Source organism: Scardinius erythrophthalmus, assembly GCF_964197995.2.
Source record: "Scardinius erythrophthalmus genome assembly, chromosome: 11".
NCBI classification, from domain to species: domain Eukaryota; kingdom Metazoa; phylum Chordata; class Actinopteri; order Cypriniformes; family Leuciscidae; genus Scardinius; species Scardinius erythrophthalmus.
The window spans coordinates 515375-535688 of NC_138231.1; the positions used below are offsets into that span (position 1 = coordinate 515375).

Sequence of the window (20314 nt, forward strand, 5' to 3'; positions counted from 1 at the left end):
ATCATGTTGCTAGTCACATCCTAACACGATTAGCATGTTCTTAGCATGATGCTAATATTATTAGCATTCTGCAAGCATGCTTTTAAAATGTTAAGATTAACATTTTGCTAGCATGATGCTAACATGATTAACATGTTGTTAGCATGATGTAAACATAATCACCATTTTGCATACGTTTTAACAAGATGGTAACATGATTAAACTGTCGTTAGTATGGTGCTTACAAGATTAGCATGGTGTAACTGCATTTTAGTTAACATTTTTGACATGTTTTAACACTTAGCTAATGGCTATTAGCATTTAGCTATTCCCTGCTAACATGTGTAACATGTTGCTAAACATGATTAACATGTTGTTAGCATGATGCTCACATGATTAGCATGTTCCGAACAAGATGTTAACATGATCAGCATTTTGCTAGCATGATGCTAACACAATTAGCATGTTGCTAACATAATGCTAACATGATTAACATTTTATTTATTTATTTATTTTATTTGTTTATAGTGCATGGCACTCAGCCATACCAGAATTAGCTACAAGCTAAATTTCATCTGTAGTCCCTGGGCAGGAAGAGGTTACATACAATTAATCCAACAAACACATATAAATATACCATAAAACGTCATCACGCAAGTAGCCTTTCAGACAACAAAGTTTCACATTCTTAAAAACACAATAAAACAAAACAACAGAACAAAATAAAGTGCAATATTAATAGACACAACAATACAAAGTTAGGATACGACAAAAAATGAGATTTTTGAGTTTATGATTAATGGGTACATGATTGTATAGATTTTAGCCATAATTTTATTTTATATTTAAAACAAGTAAATGAACTGATGTCTCCAATCTCATTCGGGACTGAGTTCCAGTACTTTGAGGCTCTGATAGAGAAGGCTGATCTGCCAAACTCAGCACGTCTGCGCTGTACGGCACAGTGACCTCTACTGGTCGCCCTGGTTGTTCTCCGAGTATCTGAGAGCAATAATATGAACTCCTCTAATGCGGGCTCAGCCAGATTATTAATTACTCTGTACACTAAACAAACATTGGCAAAGCGCATAAAATTTTCAAAAGTCAAGAGTTTGTGCTTTTGAATGATATTGCAGTAATGATAACCTGATGGCTTTTTATCTAATACTTTGAGAGTTTGTTTCTATAGCGTTTGTAGTGGAGCAAGTATTGTTTTTCCGGTTTGTGACCAACTTGTGATGCAGTATGTAAAATGTGAGAAAATCATTGAGTGCATATACAATTTGGCAGCATCTAGAGGTAACTGATTACGAATGTGTCTAAAATTTCTTAAATTAAATTTAACAGTATTACAAACATGTTTCTAACATGATGCCGTTTTTTCTTGCATGTTCTAACAAGATTCTAACATGATTAACATGTTAGCATGGTGTTAATGTGATTTGCACGTTGTTCCTACATTTTAGTTTGCATTTTTGACATGTTTTAACACTTAGCTAACTCCTATTAGCATGTAGCTATTCACTGCAAGCATGTGTAGCATGATGGAAGTCCTGTTTGCTAGCATTAGTCAAAGGAGCCAATCGCCATGTCTCTATAATGTTCTAATGCAGAGATACAGGTCTTGTTGAACAGTTGCTAGGGTGCTCTGAATAGTTGCTAGGGCGTGGCTTGATAGTGTCACAACTACAGAGAGGCTTTAAAAGCTGCTAGATCTGCTTATTTTTCAACCCTATTAGAAGAAAATAATCATAATCCTAGGTATTTATTTGAAACAGTGGCTAAACTAACAAAAAAGAAAGCTTCAAGCCCAGAAGTTTCCAAGCAGCACAGCAGTAATGACTTTATGAACTTCTTCACTTATAAGATTGATAATATCAGGGAGAAGATTATAACTATGCAACCGTCTACTACAGTATCGCATCAGGCAGTGCATTGTAGTCTCCCTGAGGAAAGATGTGATTCATTCGTTGCTATAGGAGAGGAAGAATTTACTAAACTCATTAAATCATCTAAATCTACAACATGTATGTTAGACCCTATACCGACTAAGCTACTGAAAGAGATGCTTCCAGAGGTCATAGATCCTCTTCTTAATATCATTAATTCGTCTTTGTCTCTAGGATACGTACCAAAAACCTTTAAGCTGGCTATGATTAAACCGCTTGTTAAAAAAACGCAACTTGATCCTTCAGAATTAGTCAATTACAGGCCGATCTCGAATCTACCGTTTCTGTCAAAGATATTAGAAAAGGCAGTATCCTCACAACTGTGTTCCTTTCTAGAAAGAAATGATATCTGTGGATTTCCAGTCCGGATTTAGACCGTACCATAGTACCGAAACAGCTCTCGTTAGAGTCACAAATGATTTGCTCTTATCATCTGATCGTGGTTGTGTCTCTCTATTAGTGTTACTCGATCTTAGTGCTGCATTTGACACTATCGACCACAACGTTCTTTTAAATAGACTAGAACATTATGTTGGCATTAGTGGAAATGCACTAGCATGGTTTAAATCATACTTATCTGACCGTTATCAGTTTGTAGCAGTAAATGAAGAGATGTCTCATCGATCACAAGTTCAGTATGGCGTACCACAAGGCTCAGTATTAGGACCGCTGCTGTTCACTCTGTACATGCTACACTCACTCACTCACACACTCACACACTCACACACTCACACACACACACACACACACACACACACACACACACACACACACACACACACGTCTGGTGCACTATCTTTGTGAGGACTCTCCATAGACGTAATGGTTTTTATACTGTACAAACTGTATATTCTATCCCCTTACACTGCCCCTATCCCTAAACCTACCCATCACAGGAGACATTCTGCATTTTTACATTTTCAAAAAAACTAATTCTGTATGATTTATAAGCTTTTGTACCCATGGGGACCTCAATTTAGGTCCCCACGGTGACACGAGTCCCCATGAGTCTGTGTGCATTCAGGTTTAAGTCCCCACCGGTGTAGAAAAACATGTCCACACACACACACACACACACACACACACACACACACACACACACACACACACACACACACACACACACACACTCTGTACATGCTACCCTTAGGAGATATCATTAGGAAACATGGCATTAGCTTTCACTGTTATGCCGACGATACTCAGCTCTATATTTCTTCAAAACCAAACGAAACTTATCAATTCACAAAATTAACGGAATGCACAGCTGATATAAAAAATTGGATGACTCGTAATTTCCTACTTCTAAATTCTGAAAAAACAGAGTTTCTAATTATTGGACAAAAAACTTCCTCACGTAATAACCTAGAATACTGTCTAACACTTGATGGCTGCTCTGTTAAGTCTTCGTCGTCGGTTAGGAACCTGTGTGTGTGTGTGTGTGTGTGTGTGTGTGTGTGTGTGTGTGTGTGTGTGTGTGTGTGTGTGCTCTTTGATACCAATCTTTCATTTGAAAGTCACGTGTCCAGTATCTGTTAAACCGCATTTTTCCATCTTAAAAATATATCTAAATTACGGCATATGCTCTCATTGACAAATGCGGAACAGTTAGTTCATGCGTTCATGAGCTCAAGGCTAGATTACTGTAATGCTCTACTGGGTGGTTGCCCTGCACGCTTAATAAACAAACTACAGCTGGTCCAAAACGCAGCAGCTCGAGTTCTTACCAGAACCAGGAAGTATGACCATATTAGCCCGGTTCTGTCAACACTGCACTGGCTCCCTATTAAACATCGCATACATTTTAATATATTGCTGATTACTTACAAAGCACTGAATGGTTTAGCTCCGCAGTACTTGAGCGAGCTCTTAACGCATTATAGTCCGTCACGTCTATTGCGATCTCAAAACTCCGGCCAGTTGATAATACCTAGAATATCTAAGTCCACTGCTGGCGGCAGATCCTTCTCCTATTTAGCACCAAAACTCTGGAACAGTCTTCCTACCATTGTCCAGGAAGCAGACACACTCTGTCAGTTCAAAGCTAGACTAAAGACACATCTCTTTGACCTAGCATTCACATAATACATTATAGACTTCTATAATTCAGTGTTATGCTGCATAGATTAGGTCAGCCGGAACCGGGGACACTTCCATAAATCCTGATGTACTCGTTACATCATGAGAAGAATGGCATCTACGCTAATGTTAGTGTCTGTGTTTATCCCGAGGTTTTCCCGCAGCCTGCCGGATCCAGGCCGTATCCAGATCTGACGAAGGACCTTCACCTGGACCGATGACAACGCAGTGCTGAAGTGCCAACTAGACTCTCCCTATGGAGGATCCCACTACCACTCTACAGATAAGGCGTTGTCGGGAAAATTCGTTTCGCGTTCCTACCCCAAAGCAACAAAATAAAATAAAATTCTTTATCAAAATTTATAAGGAAAGACAAGTACTTTGTTTAGGCTTGGCTTGTAGGGAATTCCAAACCTGCGTATATTCTAACGCACATAACTATAGAACCAAACCAGTTCTTAATGCTCATGTGAACGCCATCAGCGTTTCTCACAGGTTCGCGTTTAAAGTCTGTGTAGAGAGAATGGTGTCGTCTTAGCGGCCCCTAATTTAATAACAAATGATCGTTGCGACGGAAGCAAATCAATAAAAACTAACTTTAGATGGAAAATAACTTAACTCTGCTATAAAGCCAAAACAATCTCTGTTACCTTAAATTATACGCTTATCTTTGAAGCTGCTTTGAGACAATCTACATTGTTAAAAGCGCTATATAAATGAAGATGACTTGACTTGACAACGATCCTGAGAGACTGATTGGTCATCTGAGTAAAATGAGCCCGCCCCCTTGTCTCTACGACACTGTGATCTCACAATAGAGACAGAGCGTATTTAGAGCACGCCCACACCGGGGGGGGGGAACAATCCAACCGTCTCCATTGACTTTGCATTGCGAGAGGCTGCCTCCTTGTCATTTATGACTTAAAACAAAAAACAAAACAATGCCTAAAAGCTGCTATGTGACAAGGTGTACAGCAAACAAGCTAAAAAACCCAGAAATCATTTTTTATAAGCTGTCGATCCCAAAAAAACGGTTGTTTCAGGACATAAAAGTGGATCAGTTGAGACAGAGCGCAACTAGTTCTCGAACTACTCTGAGAACTACGCCCACTGGAACGCGACATGATATTATAAAAAAAAGAAGAAAAAAAACATTCATCATTTTAACCATGTCGGTTGCTTATTTCACCACCCTATGTGAACCTGAGAGGAGGAGATATATTGACAAGTTAAATTGTATTGTCTGTAGGCTGTGGTGCCCCTTTTCCTTACCTTCCTTTTTTTGGAAAAATGATCCGACTGAATGGCCCAACGTGAAATACCCTGATATCTACAACTATTTGATCGAATCACCAGGTAACAGTCTATAGTAGGAGAAACGTGTTTCGCTATAGTTAGTCTGTGGGGCAACTTTGGGCGCCTCTTGCCCCCCAGGGGTGCAACTTTCACCCCATTGTGAGGAATGTTCTTACAGAGCCTGCCAGCCTCTTCAAATGTGGAAAACCACACGAAATCCTACGAAATCCTCTCTCTGAGCTGTGACTCGTCAAAGTTTGTCCCAATGCAAAGTCTATAGGACTTTCTCACACCGCTAATAAAAGGATAATTGTGATTTGTCTCATCTTTTTTCTCATTTCAGATCTCACAGTTCTGACTGTTTTCTCAGATTTGCTTTTCAAACTCACAAAAGCGAGAGAAAAGTCTGAACTGCAAGATAAAGCCACAGATTCCGAGGCAGAAACAAGCTTTCAGAACTTCACTTCTGACAAACCTTTATTAGTTACCCTAACCCTTTATTAAGGGCAAAACTGTTGGTTATGATAAATGTTCAGCAGGATGAGACTGAATCTGTGTGTGTTTCAGTCATCAGTTCTCAAAGGAACATGTGAAGAACGTTTAAATAATCCAGCGCACCGTCAGCCGTTCATCGACGCCTATCTGGGAGTTTTACAGTCACAATATGTGGATTCTCACGTGAAAAATCACATAAAAGCACAATGAGACGATCTCCATATCATTAAAATCAGGAGGTCAGCTCTACAGAAGACAATAGAGTGAGTATTCAGTGGAGTTCAGACAATGATCCCAGCGTGTGTGAGTGACTCAGGAGACTCGTGACCGAGACTCAAAACTTCTGCTATTGTGCAACACGTTTGTCAGGAAAACGGGACAGACCGAGTCTGTGTTCAGTCATGAGTCTTCAGTAACTGTGGCAACCTCGGGAATATTGACTGTGTGTGTAAATCTAATAATCCACTCTGTATTGAGACGCATCCGAAGTTCAAATCACGCTCTTATAATGTAAAAACACAGCAGAAGCGTCCGTTCCTGCAGATTATTCATGTTCTTTAAATGACTTTAAACAGCAAGTGTTAGTTTGAGAAATGCAGTCTCAGTCGATCATCAGTTATTGATGCACGCATAACATAAGTGTGTGTGTGTGTGTGTGTGTGTGTGTGTCTCATGAACAGATGGGCTGTTTCTTAATGCGCAGGAATGAGGAGCGTCTGCATATAAACCTCAGATTCTCAGAGTCTTCTGTTCCTGCGTCGATCTTCTTCTTCAACAGGTACTGTAGATCTTCTGCTTCTGTAGATCTTCTGCTTCTGTAGATCTTCTGCTTCTGTAGATCTTCTGCTTCTGTAGATCTTCTGCTTCTGTAGATCTTCTGCTTCTTCAACACACTTTCATAGGAATCACTAACAGTGATCGAGAGTTTTGAAGCTTTAGATTTGATCTTGTTTGTGAAGTCACAGATTTGCAGCAGTTATAAAGATCTAATCAGCTCAGGTTCTGCTGTTAAATATCAATGTTTGACCTTCACTTCTTAAATACTGATCTGTGATTCACACCTTTAACAGGTACAGCACTAGTAGTGTAGAATGATGATCTGCTGTGTGAAAGCAACTGAAGTGGAAGAGTAAATACACTGGCTGCCAAAAGTTTGGAATAATTGTGATGTTTTTAAAAGAGTCTCTTCTGCTCACCAAAGCTGCATTTATTTGATTGAATATTATTCTAATGTAAATCATCTGTTCTCTATGTGAATATACAGTAAAGTGTAATTTATTCCTGTGATCAAAGCTGAATTTTCAGCATCATTACTCCAGTCTTCAGTGTCACATGATCCTTCAGAAATCACTCTAATATGAGGATTTGATGCTCAAGAAACATTTATGAATATTATCAGTGTTGAAAACAGTTTTGTGGAAACTGTGATACATTTTATTTTTCAGGATTCTTTGATGAATAGAAAGTTTTTAGAACAGTTTTTATTTGAAATAGAATATTTTGTAACATTATAAATGTCTTTACTGTCACTTTTGATCAACTGAATGCGCCTTTGATGAATAAAAGTGTTAATTTCATTTTTTTTTATCTTACTCACACCAAACGTGCAGTTTATGATGATTTCCACAATAATCTGAAGCAGCACAACTGTTTTCAACACTGATAATAATCATAAATGTTTCTTGAGCAGCAAATCATCATATTAGAGTGATTTCTGAAGGATCATGTGAAAAGCACAGAGTCGAGTAGCACGTGTTTGACGTTTGTAATTGTTTGATTCTCAGACATCATGAGTTGCCCGTCCTCTGGTCAGCAGGGCTTTTACCCTCAGATCCCTCAGCAGTCGGCTGGTACCGTATGGCCGGGTCAGCCCGGTCAACCCTGCCAACCCTGCTGGCCCTGCCAACCCAGTCAGGCGAGTTGGCCTGTTACCCAGCCCAGCGCATCGATCCCTACGACCTGGCCGGTCCAACCCACCCAGCCAGGCTGGCCAAACCCTCCAACCACCCAACCAGGCTGGCCAAACCCTCCAACCACCCAACCAGGCTGGCCAAACCCTCCAACAGTGCAACCAGCTCAACCCAACCCACCCATCCAACCAGTGCAACCCAATCCACCTATCCAACCAGCGCAGCCAAACCCACCCATCCAACCCAACCCTCCAGTTCAGCCGAACCCACCTGTCCAACCAACCTGGCCAGCTCAGGTACCCACCCCGACAGGTTACCTCCCGTCTCCAGTCCCCCCAGCGTGGCACGGTAACCCTGGTCAACCCGGTTGGCCTGGTCAGACACCCGCAGGAGGAGCCCCACAGCCGTGGCCCCCGGCGCCAGTGACCGCTCCTGTAGTAAGACACTAAACCAGCTCATGATGGGTGATGGACAGAGAGAACAAAACCATTAACAATGCTAATGATCACAACCAACTGGAAAATAAATAGGCTTATCTGTAGGCCAAAGGTCATGTGTCCAGTCGATTCATGTGTCCAATTAACATGAGGAAGGTTAATTGAACAAAACACTGCGAATAAAATCTTGAAAAAGGTCGATTGAACAAAACATAGTGAATAAAAACCTGAGTAAGGTTGATTGACAGAAATATTGCGAATAAAAACCTGAAGATCGATTGACAGAAATATTGCGAATAAAAACCCGAGTAAGGTTGATTGAACAAAACGTTGCAAATAAAAATTTGAGGAGGGTCGATTGAAAACACTGAATAAAACCGGGCAGAGAGAACAAAATCATGATCAAGGCTAATAATCACAACCAACTGCTAAATAAATAGGCTTATATGTAGATCAAAGGTCATGTGTCCAGTCGGTTCAAGTTCATGTGTTCAATTAACCTAAAGAAGATTAATTGAACCAAACAATGCGAAAAATATCTGAGGAAGGTTAATTGAACCAAACATTGTGAATAAAAACCTGAGGAAGGTCGAGTGAACGAAACATTGCGAATAAAAATCAGACAGAGAGAACAAAATCATGATAGATGCTAATAATCACAAGCAACTGCAAAATAAATAGGCTTATCTATAAGTCAAAGGTCATGTGTCTAGTCCAGTGGTTCTCAATTCCAGTCCTCGGGACCCCTTGCTCTGCACATTTTGTATGTCTCTCTTATCTGACACACTCAGTTCAGTTCATGGAGTCTCTCCTAATGAGCTGATGATCTGGTTCAGGTGTGTTAAATAAGGGAGACATACAAAATGTGCAGAGCAGCGGGTCCCGAGGACTGGAATTGAGAACCACTGGTCTAGTCAAACTAGGCGGTTGATAGTTGACACAACCTGTCCATGTTTCATCTATCTAACTAATGGGACTGTACTATAAAGTGTTACCAAACACAAGTCTCACTGAAACTCTGTTTTGTCTTGAGTCGTCGCTTGATTCCTGAATCAAATCCAGTTGAGAAGCGCTGCTCAGTTTGTTCAGCTTTATACCTGCAGGATTGTGTAGATCATGTATAAATATCATAGGCCTACTTTGATGTTCCTGAGCAGATGATAAGCCTATCAATATTTTCGCTGCATGAAGAAAAACTTGAAGGTTGATTGAACAAAACGTTGCAAATAAAAACCTGAAAGTCAATTGACTGAAATGTTAGGGAAAATCAATGTCTAATAAAAATCAATGTTTTCTCTCCTTTCAGGTGGTTCCTTTCAACATGAATTTTCCCCGTGGCATCTATGACAAGCTAATGCTAACTATCAGGGGACAGATTAAACCAGATGCTAAAATGTAAGTGAGCACTAAAGAGATTGTTACCATTATGTAACCAATGTTACCATTTTTAACATCTGATTGAGTTTCAGAACTTAAGAGAAAATAGTGCCTCACACATCAGAATCAATAGTAGGTGCATTGTATAAAAGTCCCATATAAACTTATTTGATAAGTTTAAATCACAAAAATTAATCCCGCACATTACTCAAATCTGCATCATCACAGTTTCAGTCAATGGACCTTCCTTAAGCCTGACCGAAACACTGCAAATAAAAAGCTGAGGAAGGTTGATTGAACGAAACATTGCGAATAAAAACTAAGTCGATTAACAGAAATACTGCGAATAAAAACCTGAGGAAGGTCGACTGAACGAAACATTGCAAACAAAACCTGAAGGTCGATTGAACGAAACATTACAAATAAAAACCTGAGGAAGGACTATTGAATGAAACATTGCAAATAAATGCCTGAGAAAATGCCTCATTTTAACATTGCGAATAAAAACCTGAAGGTTAACTGAACAAAACCTTGCGGATAAAAACCTGAGGAAGGTCGATTAAATGAAACATTGCGGATAAAAACCAGAGGAAGGTCGATTAAATGAAACATTGCGAATGAAAACCTGAGGAAGGTCGATTAAATGAAACATTGCGAATAAAAACCTGAAGGTTTACTGAACAAAACCCTGCGAATGAAACATTGCGAATGAAAACCTGAGGAAGGTCGATTAAATGAAACATTGCGAATGAAAACCCGAGGAAGGTCGATTAAATGAAACATTGCGAATGAAAACCTGAGGAAGGTCGATTAAATGAAACATTGCAGATAAAAACCCGAGGAAGGTCGATTAAATGAAACATTGCGAATGAAAACCTGAGGAAGGTCGATTAAATGAAACATTGCGAATGAAAACCTGAGGAAGGTCGATTAAATGAAACATTGCAAATGAAAACCTGAGGAAGGTCGATTAAATGAAACATTGCGGATAAAAACCTGAGGAAGGTCGATTAAATGAAACATTGCGAATGAAAACCTGAGGAAGGTCGATTAAATGAAACATTGCGGATAAAAACCTGAGGAAGGTCGATTAAATGAAACATTGCAAATGAAAACCTGAGGAAGGTCGATTAAATGAAACATTGCGGATAAAAACCTGAGGAAGGTCGATTAAATGAAACATTGCGGATAAAAACCTGAGGAAGGTCGATTAAATGAAACATTGCTAATGAAAACCTGAGGAAGGTCGATTAAACGAAACATTGCGGATAAAAACCTGAGGAAGGTCGATTAAATGAAACATTGCAAATGAAAACCTGAGGAAGGTCGATTAAATGAAACATTGCAAATGAAAACCTGAGGAAGGTCGATTAAATGAAACATTGCAAATGAAAACCTGAGGAAGGTCGATTAAATGAAACATTGCGGATAAAAACCTGAGGAAGGTCGATTAAATGAAACATTGCAAATGAAAACCTGAGGAAGGTCGATTAAATGAAACATTGCGGATAAAAACCTGAGAAAGGTCGATTAAATGAAACATTGCAAATGAAAACCTGAGGAAGGTCGATTAAATGAAACATTGCAAATGAAAACCCGAGGAAGGTCGATTAAACGAAACATTGTGGATAAAAACCTGAGGAAGGTCGATTAAATGAAACATTGCGGATAAAAACCTGAGGAAGGTCGATTAAATGAAACATTGCGGATAAAAACCTGAGAAAGGTCAATTAAACAAAACCTTGCGGATAAAAACCTGAGGAAGGTCGATTAAACAAAACCTTGCGGATAAAAACCTGAGGAAGGTCGATTAAACGAAACATTGCAAATGAAAACCTGAGGAAGGTCGATTAAATGAAACATTGCAAATGAAAACCCGAGGAAGGTCGATTAAATGAAACATTGCGAATGAAAACCCGAGGAAGGTCGATTAAACGAAACATTGCGGATAAAAACCTGAGGAAGGTCGATTAAACAAAACCTTGCGGATAAAAACCTGAGGAAGGTCGATTAAACAAAACCTTGCGGATAAAAACCCGAGGAAGGTCGATTAAACGAAACATTGCGGATAAAAACCTGAGGAAGGTCGATTAAACAAAACCTTGCGGATAAAAACCTGAGGAAGGTCGATTAAACGAAACATTGCAAATGAAAACCTGAGGAAGGTCGATTAAATGAAACATTGCAAATGAAAACCTGAGGAAGGTCGATTAAATGAAACATTGCAAATGAAAACCCGAGGAAGGTCGATTAAATGAAACATTGCGAATGAAAACCCGAGGAAGGTCAATTAAATGAAACATTGCAAATGAAAACCTGAGGAAGGTCGATTAAATGAAACATTGCGAATGAAAACCTGAGGAAGGTCGATTAAATGAAACATTGCAAATGAAAACCTGAGGAAGGTCGATTAAATGAAACATTGCAGATAAAAACCCGAGGAAGGTCGATTAAATGAAAAATTGCAAATGAAAACCTGAGGAAGGTCGATTAAACGAAACATTGCGAATAAAAACCTGAGGAAGGTCGATTAAACGAAACATTGCGAATGAAAACCTGAGGAAGGTCGATTAAACGAAACATTGCGAATGAAAACCTGAGGAAGGTCGATTAAACGAAACATTGCGAATGAAAACCTGAGGAAGGTCGATTAAATGAAACATTGCGGATAAAAACCTGAGGAAGGTCGATTAAACGAAACATTGCGGATAAAAACCTGAAGAAGGTCGATTAAATGAAACATTGCGAATAAAAACCTGAGGAAGGTCGATTATACGAAACATTGCGAATGAAACGGAGGAAGGATGATTGAACAATACATTGCACATAAATACCTGAGGACAATCAACCTTCCTCAGGTTTTTATTCACAATTTTTTATTCAGTCAACCTTTGCAAACAAAAAACCTGAGAGCAAGGTCAATTGACCGAAACTTTGCAAATAAAAACCTGAGGAAGGTCAATTAAATGAAACATTGCAGATAAAAACCCGAGGAAGGTCGATTAAATGAAACATTGCGGATAAAAACCTGAGGAAGGTCGATTAAATGAAACATTGCGAATGAAAACCTGAGGAAGGTCGATTAAACGAAACATTGCGGATAAAAACCTGAGGAAGGTCGATTAAATGAAACATTGCAAATGAAAACCTGAGGAAGGTCGATTAAATGAAACATTGCAAATGAAAACCTGAGGAAGGTCGATTAAATGAAACATTGCGGATAAAAACCTGAGGAAGGTCGATTAAATGAAACATTGCAAATGAAAACCTGAGGAAGGTCGATTAAATGAAACATTGCGGATAAAAACCTGAGGAAGGTCGATTAAACAAAACCTTGCGGATAAAAACCTGAGGAAGGTCGATTAAACGAAACATTGCAAATGAAAACCTGAGGAAGGTCGATTAAATGAAACATTGCAAATGAAAACCCGAGGAAGGTCGATTAAATGAAACATTGCGAATGAAAACCCGAGGAAGGTCGATTAAACGAAACATTGCGGATAAAAACCTGAGGAAGGTCGATTAAACAAAACCTTGCGGATAAAAACCTGAGGAAGGTCGATTAAACAAAACCTTGCGGATAAAAACCCGAGGAAGGTCGATTAAACGAAACATTGCGGATAAAAACCTGAGGAAGGTCGATTAAACAAAACCTTGCGGATAAAAACCTGAGGAAGGTCGATTAAACGAAACATTGCAAATGAAAACCTGAGGAAGGTCGATTAAATGAAACATTGCAAATGAAAACCTGAGGAAGGTCGATTAAATGAAACATTGCGAATGAAAACCCGAGGAAGGTCGATTAAATGAAACATTGCGAATGAAAACCTGAGGAAGGTCGATTAAATGAAACATTGCAAATGAAAACCTGAGGAAGGTCGATTAAATGAAACATTGCAGATAAAAACCCGAGGAAGGTCGATTAAATGAAAAATTGCAAATGAAAACCTGAGGAAGGTCGATTAAACGAAACATTGCGAATAAAAACCTGAGGAAGGTCGATTAAATGAAACATTGCAAATGAAAACCTGAGGAAGGTCGATTAAATGAAACATTGCAAATGAAAACCCGAGGAAGGTCGATTAAATGAAACATTGCGAATGAAAACCCGAGGAAGGTCGATTAAACGAAACATTGCGGATAAAAACCTGAGGAAGGTCGATTAAACAAAACCTTGCGGATAAAAACCTGAGGAAGGTCGATTAAACAAAACCTTGCGGATAAAAACCCGAGGAAGGTCGATTAAACGAAACATTGCGGATAAAAACCTGAGGAAGGTCGATTAAACAAAACCTTGCGGATAAAAACCTGAGGAAGGTCGATTAAACGAAACATTGCAAATGAAAACCTGAGGAAGGTCGATTAAATGAAACATTGCAAATGAAAACCTGAGGAAGGTCGATTAAATGAAACATTGCGAATGAAAACCCGAGGAAGGTCGATTAAATGAAACATTGCGAATGAAAACCCGAGGAAGGTCGATTAAACGAAACATTGCGGATAAAAACCTGAGGAAGGTCGATTAAACAAAACCTTGCGGATAAAAACCTGAGGAAGGTCGATTAAACAAAACCTTGCGGATAAAAACCCGAGGAAGGTCGATTAAACGAAACATTGCGGATAAAAACCTGAGGAAGGTCGATTAAACAAAACCTTGCGGATAAAAACCTGAGGAAGGTCGATTAAACGAAACATTGCAAATGAAAACCTGAGGAAGGTCGATTAAATGAAACATTGCAAATGAAAACCTGAGGAAGGTCGATTAAATGAAACATTGCGAATGAAAACCCGAGGAAGGTCGATTAAATGAAACATTGCGAATGAAAACCTGAGGAAGGTCGATTAAATGAAACATTGCAAATGAAAACCTGAGGAAGGTCGATTAAATGAAACATTGCAGATAAAAACCCGAGGAAGGTCGATTAAATGAAAAATTGCAAATGAAAACCTGAGGAAGGTCGATTAAACGAAACATTGCGAATAAAAACCTGAGGAAGGTCGATTAAATGAAACATTGCAAATGAAAACCTGAGGAAGGTCGATTAAATGAAACATTGCAAATGAAAACCCGAGGAAGGTCGATTAAATGAAACATTGCGAATGAAAACCCGAGGAAGGTCGATTAAACGAAACATTGCGGATAAAAACCTGAGGAAGGTCGATTAAACAAAACCTTGCGGATAAAAACCTGAGGAAGGTCGATTAAACAAAACCTTGCGGATAAAAACCCGAGGAAGGTCGATTAAACGAAACATTGCGGATAAAAACCTGAGGAAGGTCGATTAAACAAAACCTTGCGGATAAAAACCTGAGGAAGGTCGATTAAACGAAACATTGCAAATGAAAACCTGAGGAAGGTCGATTAAATGAAACATTGCAAATGAAAACCTGAGGAAGGTCGATTAAATGAAACATTGCGAATGAAAACCCGAGGAAGGTCGATTAAATGAAACATTGCGAATGAAAACCTGAGGAAGGTCGATTAAATGAAACATTGCAAATGAAAACCTGAGGAAGGTCGATTAAATGAAACATTGCAGATAAAAACCCGAGGAAGGTCGATTAAATGAAAAATTGCAAATGAAAACCTGAGGAAGGTCGATTAAACGAAACATTGCGAATAAAAACCTGAGGAAGGTCGATTAAATGAAACATTGCAAATGAAAACCTGAGGAAGGTCGATTAAATGAAACATTGCGGATAAAAACCTGAGAAAGGTCAATTAAACAAAACCTTGCAGATAAAAACCTGAGGAAGGTCGATTAAACAAAACCTTGCGGATAAAAACCTGAGGAAGGTCGATTAAATGAAACATTGCGGATAAAAACCTGAGGAAGGTCGATTAAATGAAACATTGCGGATAAAAACCTGAGGAAGGTCGATTAAACAAAACCTTGCGGATAAAAACCTGAGGAAGGTCGATTAAACGAAACATTGCAAATGAAAACCTGAGGAAGGTCGATTAAATGAAACATTGCAAATGAAAACCCGAGGAAGGTCGATTAAATGAAACATTGCGAATGAAAACCCGAGGAAGGTCGATTAAACGAAACATTGCGGATAAAAACCTGAGGAAGGTCGATTAAACAAAACCTTGCGGATAAAAACCTGAGGAAGGTCGATTAAACAAAACCTTGCGGATAAAAACCCGAGGAAGGTCGATTAAACGAAACATTGCGGATAAAAACCTGAGGAAGGTCGATTAAACAAAACCTTGCGGATAAAAACCTGAGGAAGGTCGATTAAACGAAACATTGCAAATGAAAACCTGAGGAAGGTCGATTAAATGAAACATTGCAAATGAAAACCTGAGGAAGGTCGATTAAATGAAACATTGCGAATGAAAACCCGAGGAAGGTCGATTAAATGAAACATTGCGAATGAAAACCTGAGGAAGGTCGATTAAATGAAACATTGCAAATGAAAACCTGAGGAAGGTCGATTAAATGAAACATTGCAGATAAAAACCCGAGGAAGGTCGATTAAATGAAAAATTGCAAATGAAAACCTGAGGAAGGTCGATTAAACGAAACATTGCGAATAAAAACCTGAGGAAGGTCGATTAAACGAAACATTGCGAATGAAAACCTGAGGAAGGTCGATTAAACGAAACATTGCGAATGAAAACCTGAGGAAGGTCGATTAAACGAAACATTGCGGATAAAAACCTGAGGAAGGTCGATTAAATGAAACATTGCGGATAAAAACCTGAAGAAGGTCGATTAAACGAAACATTGCGGATAAAAACCTGAAGAAGGTCGATTAAATGAAACATTGCGAATGAAAACCTGAGGAAGGTCGATTAAATGAAACATTGCGAATGAAAACCTGAGGAAGGTCGATTAAATGAAACATTGCGAATGAAAACCTGAGGAAGGTCGATTAAATGAAACATTGCGAATGAAAACCTGAGGAAGGTCGATTAAATGAAACATTGCAAATGAAAACCTGAGGAAGGTCGATTAAATGAAAAATTGCAAATGAAAACCCGAGGAAGGTCGATTAAACGAAACATTGCGAATAAAAACCTGAGGAAGGTCGATTAAACGAAACATTGTGAATGAAAACCTGAGGAAGGTCGATTAAACGAAACATTGCGAATGAAAACCTGAGGAAGGTCGATTAAACGAAACATTGCGAATGAAAACCTGAGGAAGGTCGATTAAATGAAACATTGCGGATAAAAACCTGAGGAAGGTCGATTAAACGAAACATTGCGGATAAAAACCTGAAGAAGGTCGATTAAATGAAACATTGCGAATAAAAACCTGAGGAAGGTCGATTATACGAAACATTGCGAATGAAACGGAGGAAGGATGATTGAACAATACATTGCACATAAATACCTGAGGACAATCAACCTTCCTCAGGTTTTTATTCACAATTTTTTATTCAGTCAACCTTTGCAAACAAAAAACCTGAGAGCAAGGTCGATTGACCGAAACTTTGCAAATAAAAACCTGAGGAATGTCGGCTGTACAAAACATTGCAAATAAAATTTTGTGATGATGCACGTTTTAGTAATATGTGGGATTTATAAATGTTTTTATGTCAGAACTTGAAATCATAAATTACTCCAGAGCAAAACATGAACACAGTTTGATACTTTGAGAAACGGAGTTAAGGAATTGTTGTTTTTGAGAAACGGAGTTAAGGAATTGTTGTTTTTTGTCGATAAAAAGGGGTGCTACTAACGTTTCTTCTGTCGCAAGGTTCACGATCAACTTCCTGCGCGGTAACGATATCGCCCTTCACATCAACCCGCGATTCAACGAAGGAGGAAAAGCGATTCTGGTCCGCAATCATAAACTGGGGGAACGTTGGGGGAAAGAAGAGCGGGAGCTTCTGGGGCCGTTTCCGTTCGTGCCGGGACATCACTTTGAGGTAAACGATACGCTGGGGTTCGAACTCCAAGACCATCTGCCTAAAATCAAAGTGTTGAAACGACTCCCGCTTATTGGTGGGATTAAAGCACCAGGAGCGTCCAAAAAGTGATGGCGCCACTCTAGTGTGGTTCTGTAGGAGTGTGTGCGATTGACATGAAGACGCGAGTGTCACTGCAGTAACCTTCACGTCTCTCTGTAGATGAAGATCCTCTGCACCTTCACTGAGTTCAAGGTGGTCGTCAACAACACACCCACCTTTGAATTTAAGCACCGTATCAGAGAGGTCAACCAGATCGACCGCATCAACATCCTGCATGACGTGACCCTCACGTCCGTCAACGTGGACACGCTCCCGTGAGACAGGGTCAGCTGAACTAACCATGGCAGAGTATCAAACCTACAGCTTACAGACGGACCCTCAGTAAAACACAAAACCTCACGCAAATATCACGACAGGACTCAAACGCCTTTCCCTTTAACTGAGAGTTACAGAAAACTTGTACACAATAAGGTTTCGTTTGTTAACATCAGTTAACATGAACAAGCATTTGTTAATCATAGTTAATGCTAATTTCAACAATTACTAATACATTAAAATCAAATGTATCGCTTAATATTTAATGGAGCTGAGCTACTGTAACTACTAACTACTGTAACTAATGTATTGCTCATTGTTAGATAATGCAAATTATTGCATTGCCAATAGGACCTTATTGTAAAGCGTTACAGAGTTTTCTTTACCAAAACAATGGAGTATTAACTAAGAAATACTACCACTGGTAACACTTTACAATATGGTCAATTACTGTGATGTAAAACTTCCTGCTTCAAATGCAATCAGTTCACAATCAATAACTTGTTTATAATTTGTTTGTTTTTTTGTGCAGGGTCAGAAATTAACAGGGGATTCTGTCAAAAATAGTAAATACAAATGCCTACAAAATGCAAGATATGACTGCAAAATTAGCACTTGTATAAGATTTTGACTTTTATATAACATATGATAGGATTTAGCAACATCACAAGAGCAAGAGAGCCGTGTTCAAAAATATGAGCTCGATTGCAACTGTGATATTGATTTTATACAATAAACAAAATGTTTGTAGAAGACGAATCTGGACATTATTGATGCAGGTGTGATTGTGGTTTAGATGCAGTTTCTGCACAGATTAATCTTGTTAGTGCTTTCATTGAATTGCAGCTCTATATAGTGTCTTATTATTTTAACTGTATTTATTGATTAAATATAAGACATTTCTCAGGCAGTAGATGTGGATTTTTTGGATGAATTTAAGGAGTGCTGGTCTGGACTGGTCTGGTCTCGATTAGGACTAATGTTTTAACTAATGTTAACAAATACAACTTTTGTTCATTTTGAAGTATTGAAGTATTGTTCATTGTTAGTTCATGCTAACTAAACCTTAATATCACATCTGAATGTTACCTTGCCATCTTTACTTTTATACTGTCATTCTGTGTCATATTTGTAAAGTATGAGATCCTAAAAACCTGTTATGGTGAAATAGTCTAATGTGTTGATTTTTCAATAATGAAAACTTCACTAGTGATCTCAAGACGGTGCATTATGATGATTAAATTAAACAGAGAATAACACGTCATGACTAACATATGCAGAGCTTACTAAGAAATACTAATGTTGAGTGTGAACTAAAGTCAATGTAAATGAATTAAAAAAAATATCTACTTTAAATACATATGATATTTCAGTTTATTGTGTGAGAAATCAGGCCAAACAAAATCACTGATCAAAAATAAATAAAAACAAATAAAAGGATCTTTTAAAATGTCATTAAATTATCACTAACATGACACACATTATTAACCTGTTTGGCAATAAAACATGAATAAAATGGATATCCAAAAAATTAAAAACAAACAATCACAAATCAAAACTGGTGACTTACAATAAAAAATATGAACATAGACTAGACTTAAATTACATAAGTGGGTGAACTACAACTAATTAAAATGCAGATCTGGCTAGTATGAGTCTAAGAGTCTGGAGAGTTTGGATTGTATTGAGAGTATGGAGATTTTGGAGAGTATGGTGAGTATGGAGAGCATGGAGAGCATCAGGAGTCTGTTGAGTATGGAGAGTATGGGGAGCATGGTGAGTATGGAGAGTATTGTTGAGTATGGAGAGTATGGGGAGTATGGAGAGTATGGGGGGTATGGAGAGCATGGGGAGCATGGGGAGTATGGAGAGTATGGAGAGCATGGAGAGCATGGAGAGTATGGAAAGTATGGAGAGAATGGAGAGTATTGTTGAGTATGGAGAGTATGGAGAGAATGGAGAGTATTGTTGAGTATGGAGAGTATGGGGAGTATGGAGAGTATGGGGGGTATGGAGAGCATGGGGAGCATGGGGAGTATGGAGAGTATGGAGAGCATGGAGAGCATGGAGAGTATGGAAAGTATGGAGAGAATGGAGAGTATTGTTGAGTATGGAGAGTATGGAGAGAATGGAGAGTATTGTTGAGTATGGAGAGTATGGGGAGTATGAAGAGTATGGAGAGTATGGGGGGTATGGAGAGCATGGGGAGTATGGAGAGTATTGTTGAGTATGGAGAGTATGGGGAGTATGGGGAGTATGAAGAGTATGGAGAGTATGGGGGGTATGGAGAGCATGGGGAGTATGGAGAGTATTGTTGAGTATGGAGAGTATGGAGAGAATGGAGAGTATTGTTGAGTATGGAGAGTATGGAGAGAATGGAGAGTATGGGGAGTATGGAGAGAATAGAGAGTATGGGGGGTATGGAGAGTATGGAGAGCATGGGGAGTATGGAGAGTATGGAGAGCATGGGGAGTATGGAGAGTATGGAGAGTATGGGGAGTATGGGGAGTATGGAGAGAATGGAGAGTATGGGGGGTATGGAGAGTATGGA

General features: G+C 38.9%; 1 protein-coding gene across 2 annotated transcripts; it reads left to right on the forward strand.

Annotated features, from left to right (window-relative positions):
* The first annotated feature begins 6438 nt into the window (after window positions 1-6438).
* Window positions 6439-18787, forward strand: LOC308698006 (uncharacterized protein). 2 transcript variants are annotated; one of them, XM_081377774.1, is made up of 5 exons: window positions 6439-6576; window positions 7583-8145; window positions 9452-9540; window positions 17235-17406; window positions 17608-18787. In XM_081377774.1, exons 2-5 carry the CDS (start codon window positions 7588-7590, stop codon window positions 17764-17766), a joined length of 978 nt encoding a protein of 325 aa, XP_081233900.1. In that variant the 5' UTR covers window positions 6439-6576; window positions 7583-7587; the 3' UTR covers window positions 17767-18787. The 2 variants fall into 2 exon arrangements, with proteins under 2 accessions (XP_081233900.1, XP_081233901.1); XM_081377775.1 differs by having other exon boundaries at window positions 6440-6576; window positions 7583-8004.
* Window positions 18788-20314: the final 1527 nt, after the last annotated feature.

What these genes read in the sequence shown, in the direction of transcription:
- LOC308698006 (XM_081377774.1), top strand. Translation starts at nt 7,588, where the DNA reads ATGAGTTGCCCGTCCTCTGGTCAGCAGGGCTTTTACCCTCAGATCCCT. An exon ending in CGCCAGTGACCGCTCCTGTA is followed by an intron (nt 8,146 to 9,451) that starts GTAAGACACTAA and finishes CTCTCCTTTCAG; the next exon opens with GTGGTTCCTTTCAACATGAA. An exon ending in TGCCGGGACATCACTTTGAG is followed by an intron (nt 17,407 to 17,607) that starts GTAAACGATACG and finishes GTCTCTCTGTAG; the next exon opens with ATGAAGATCCTCTGCACCTT.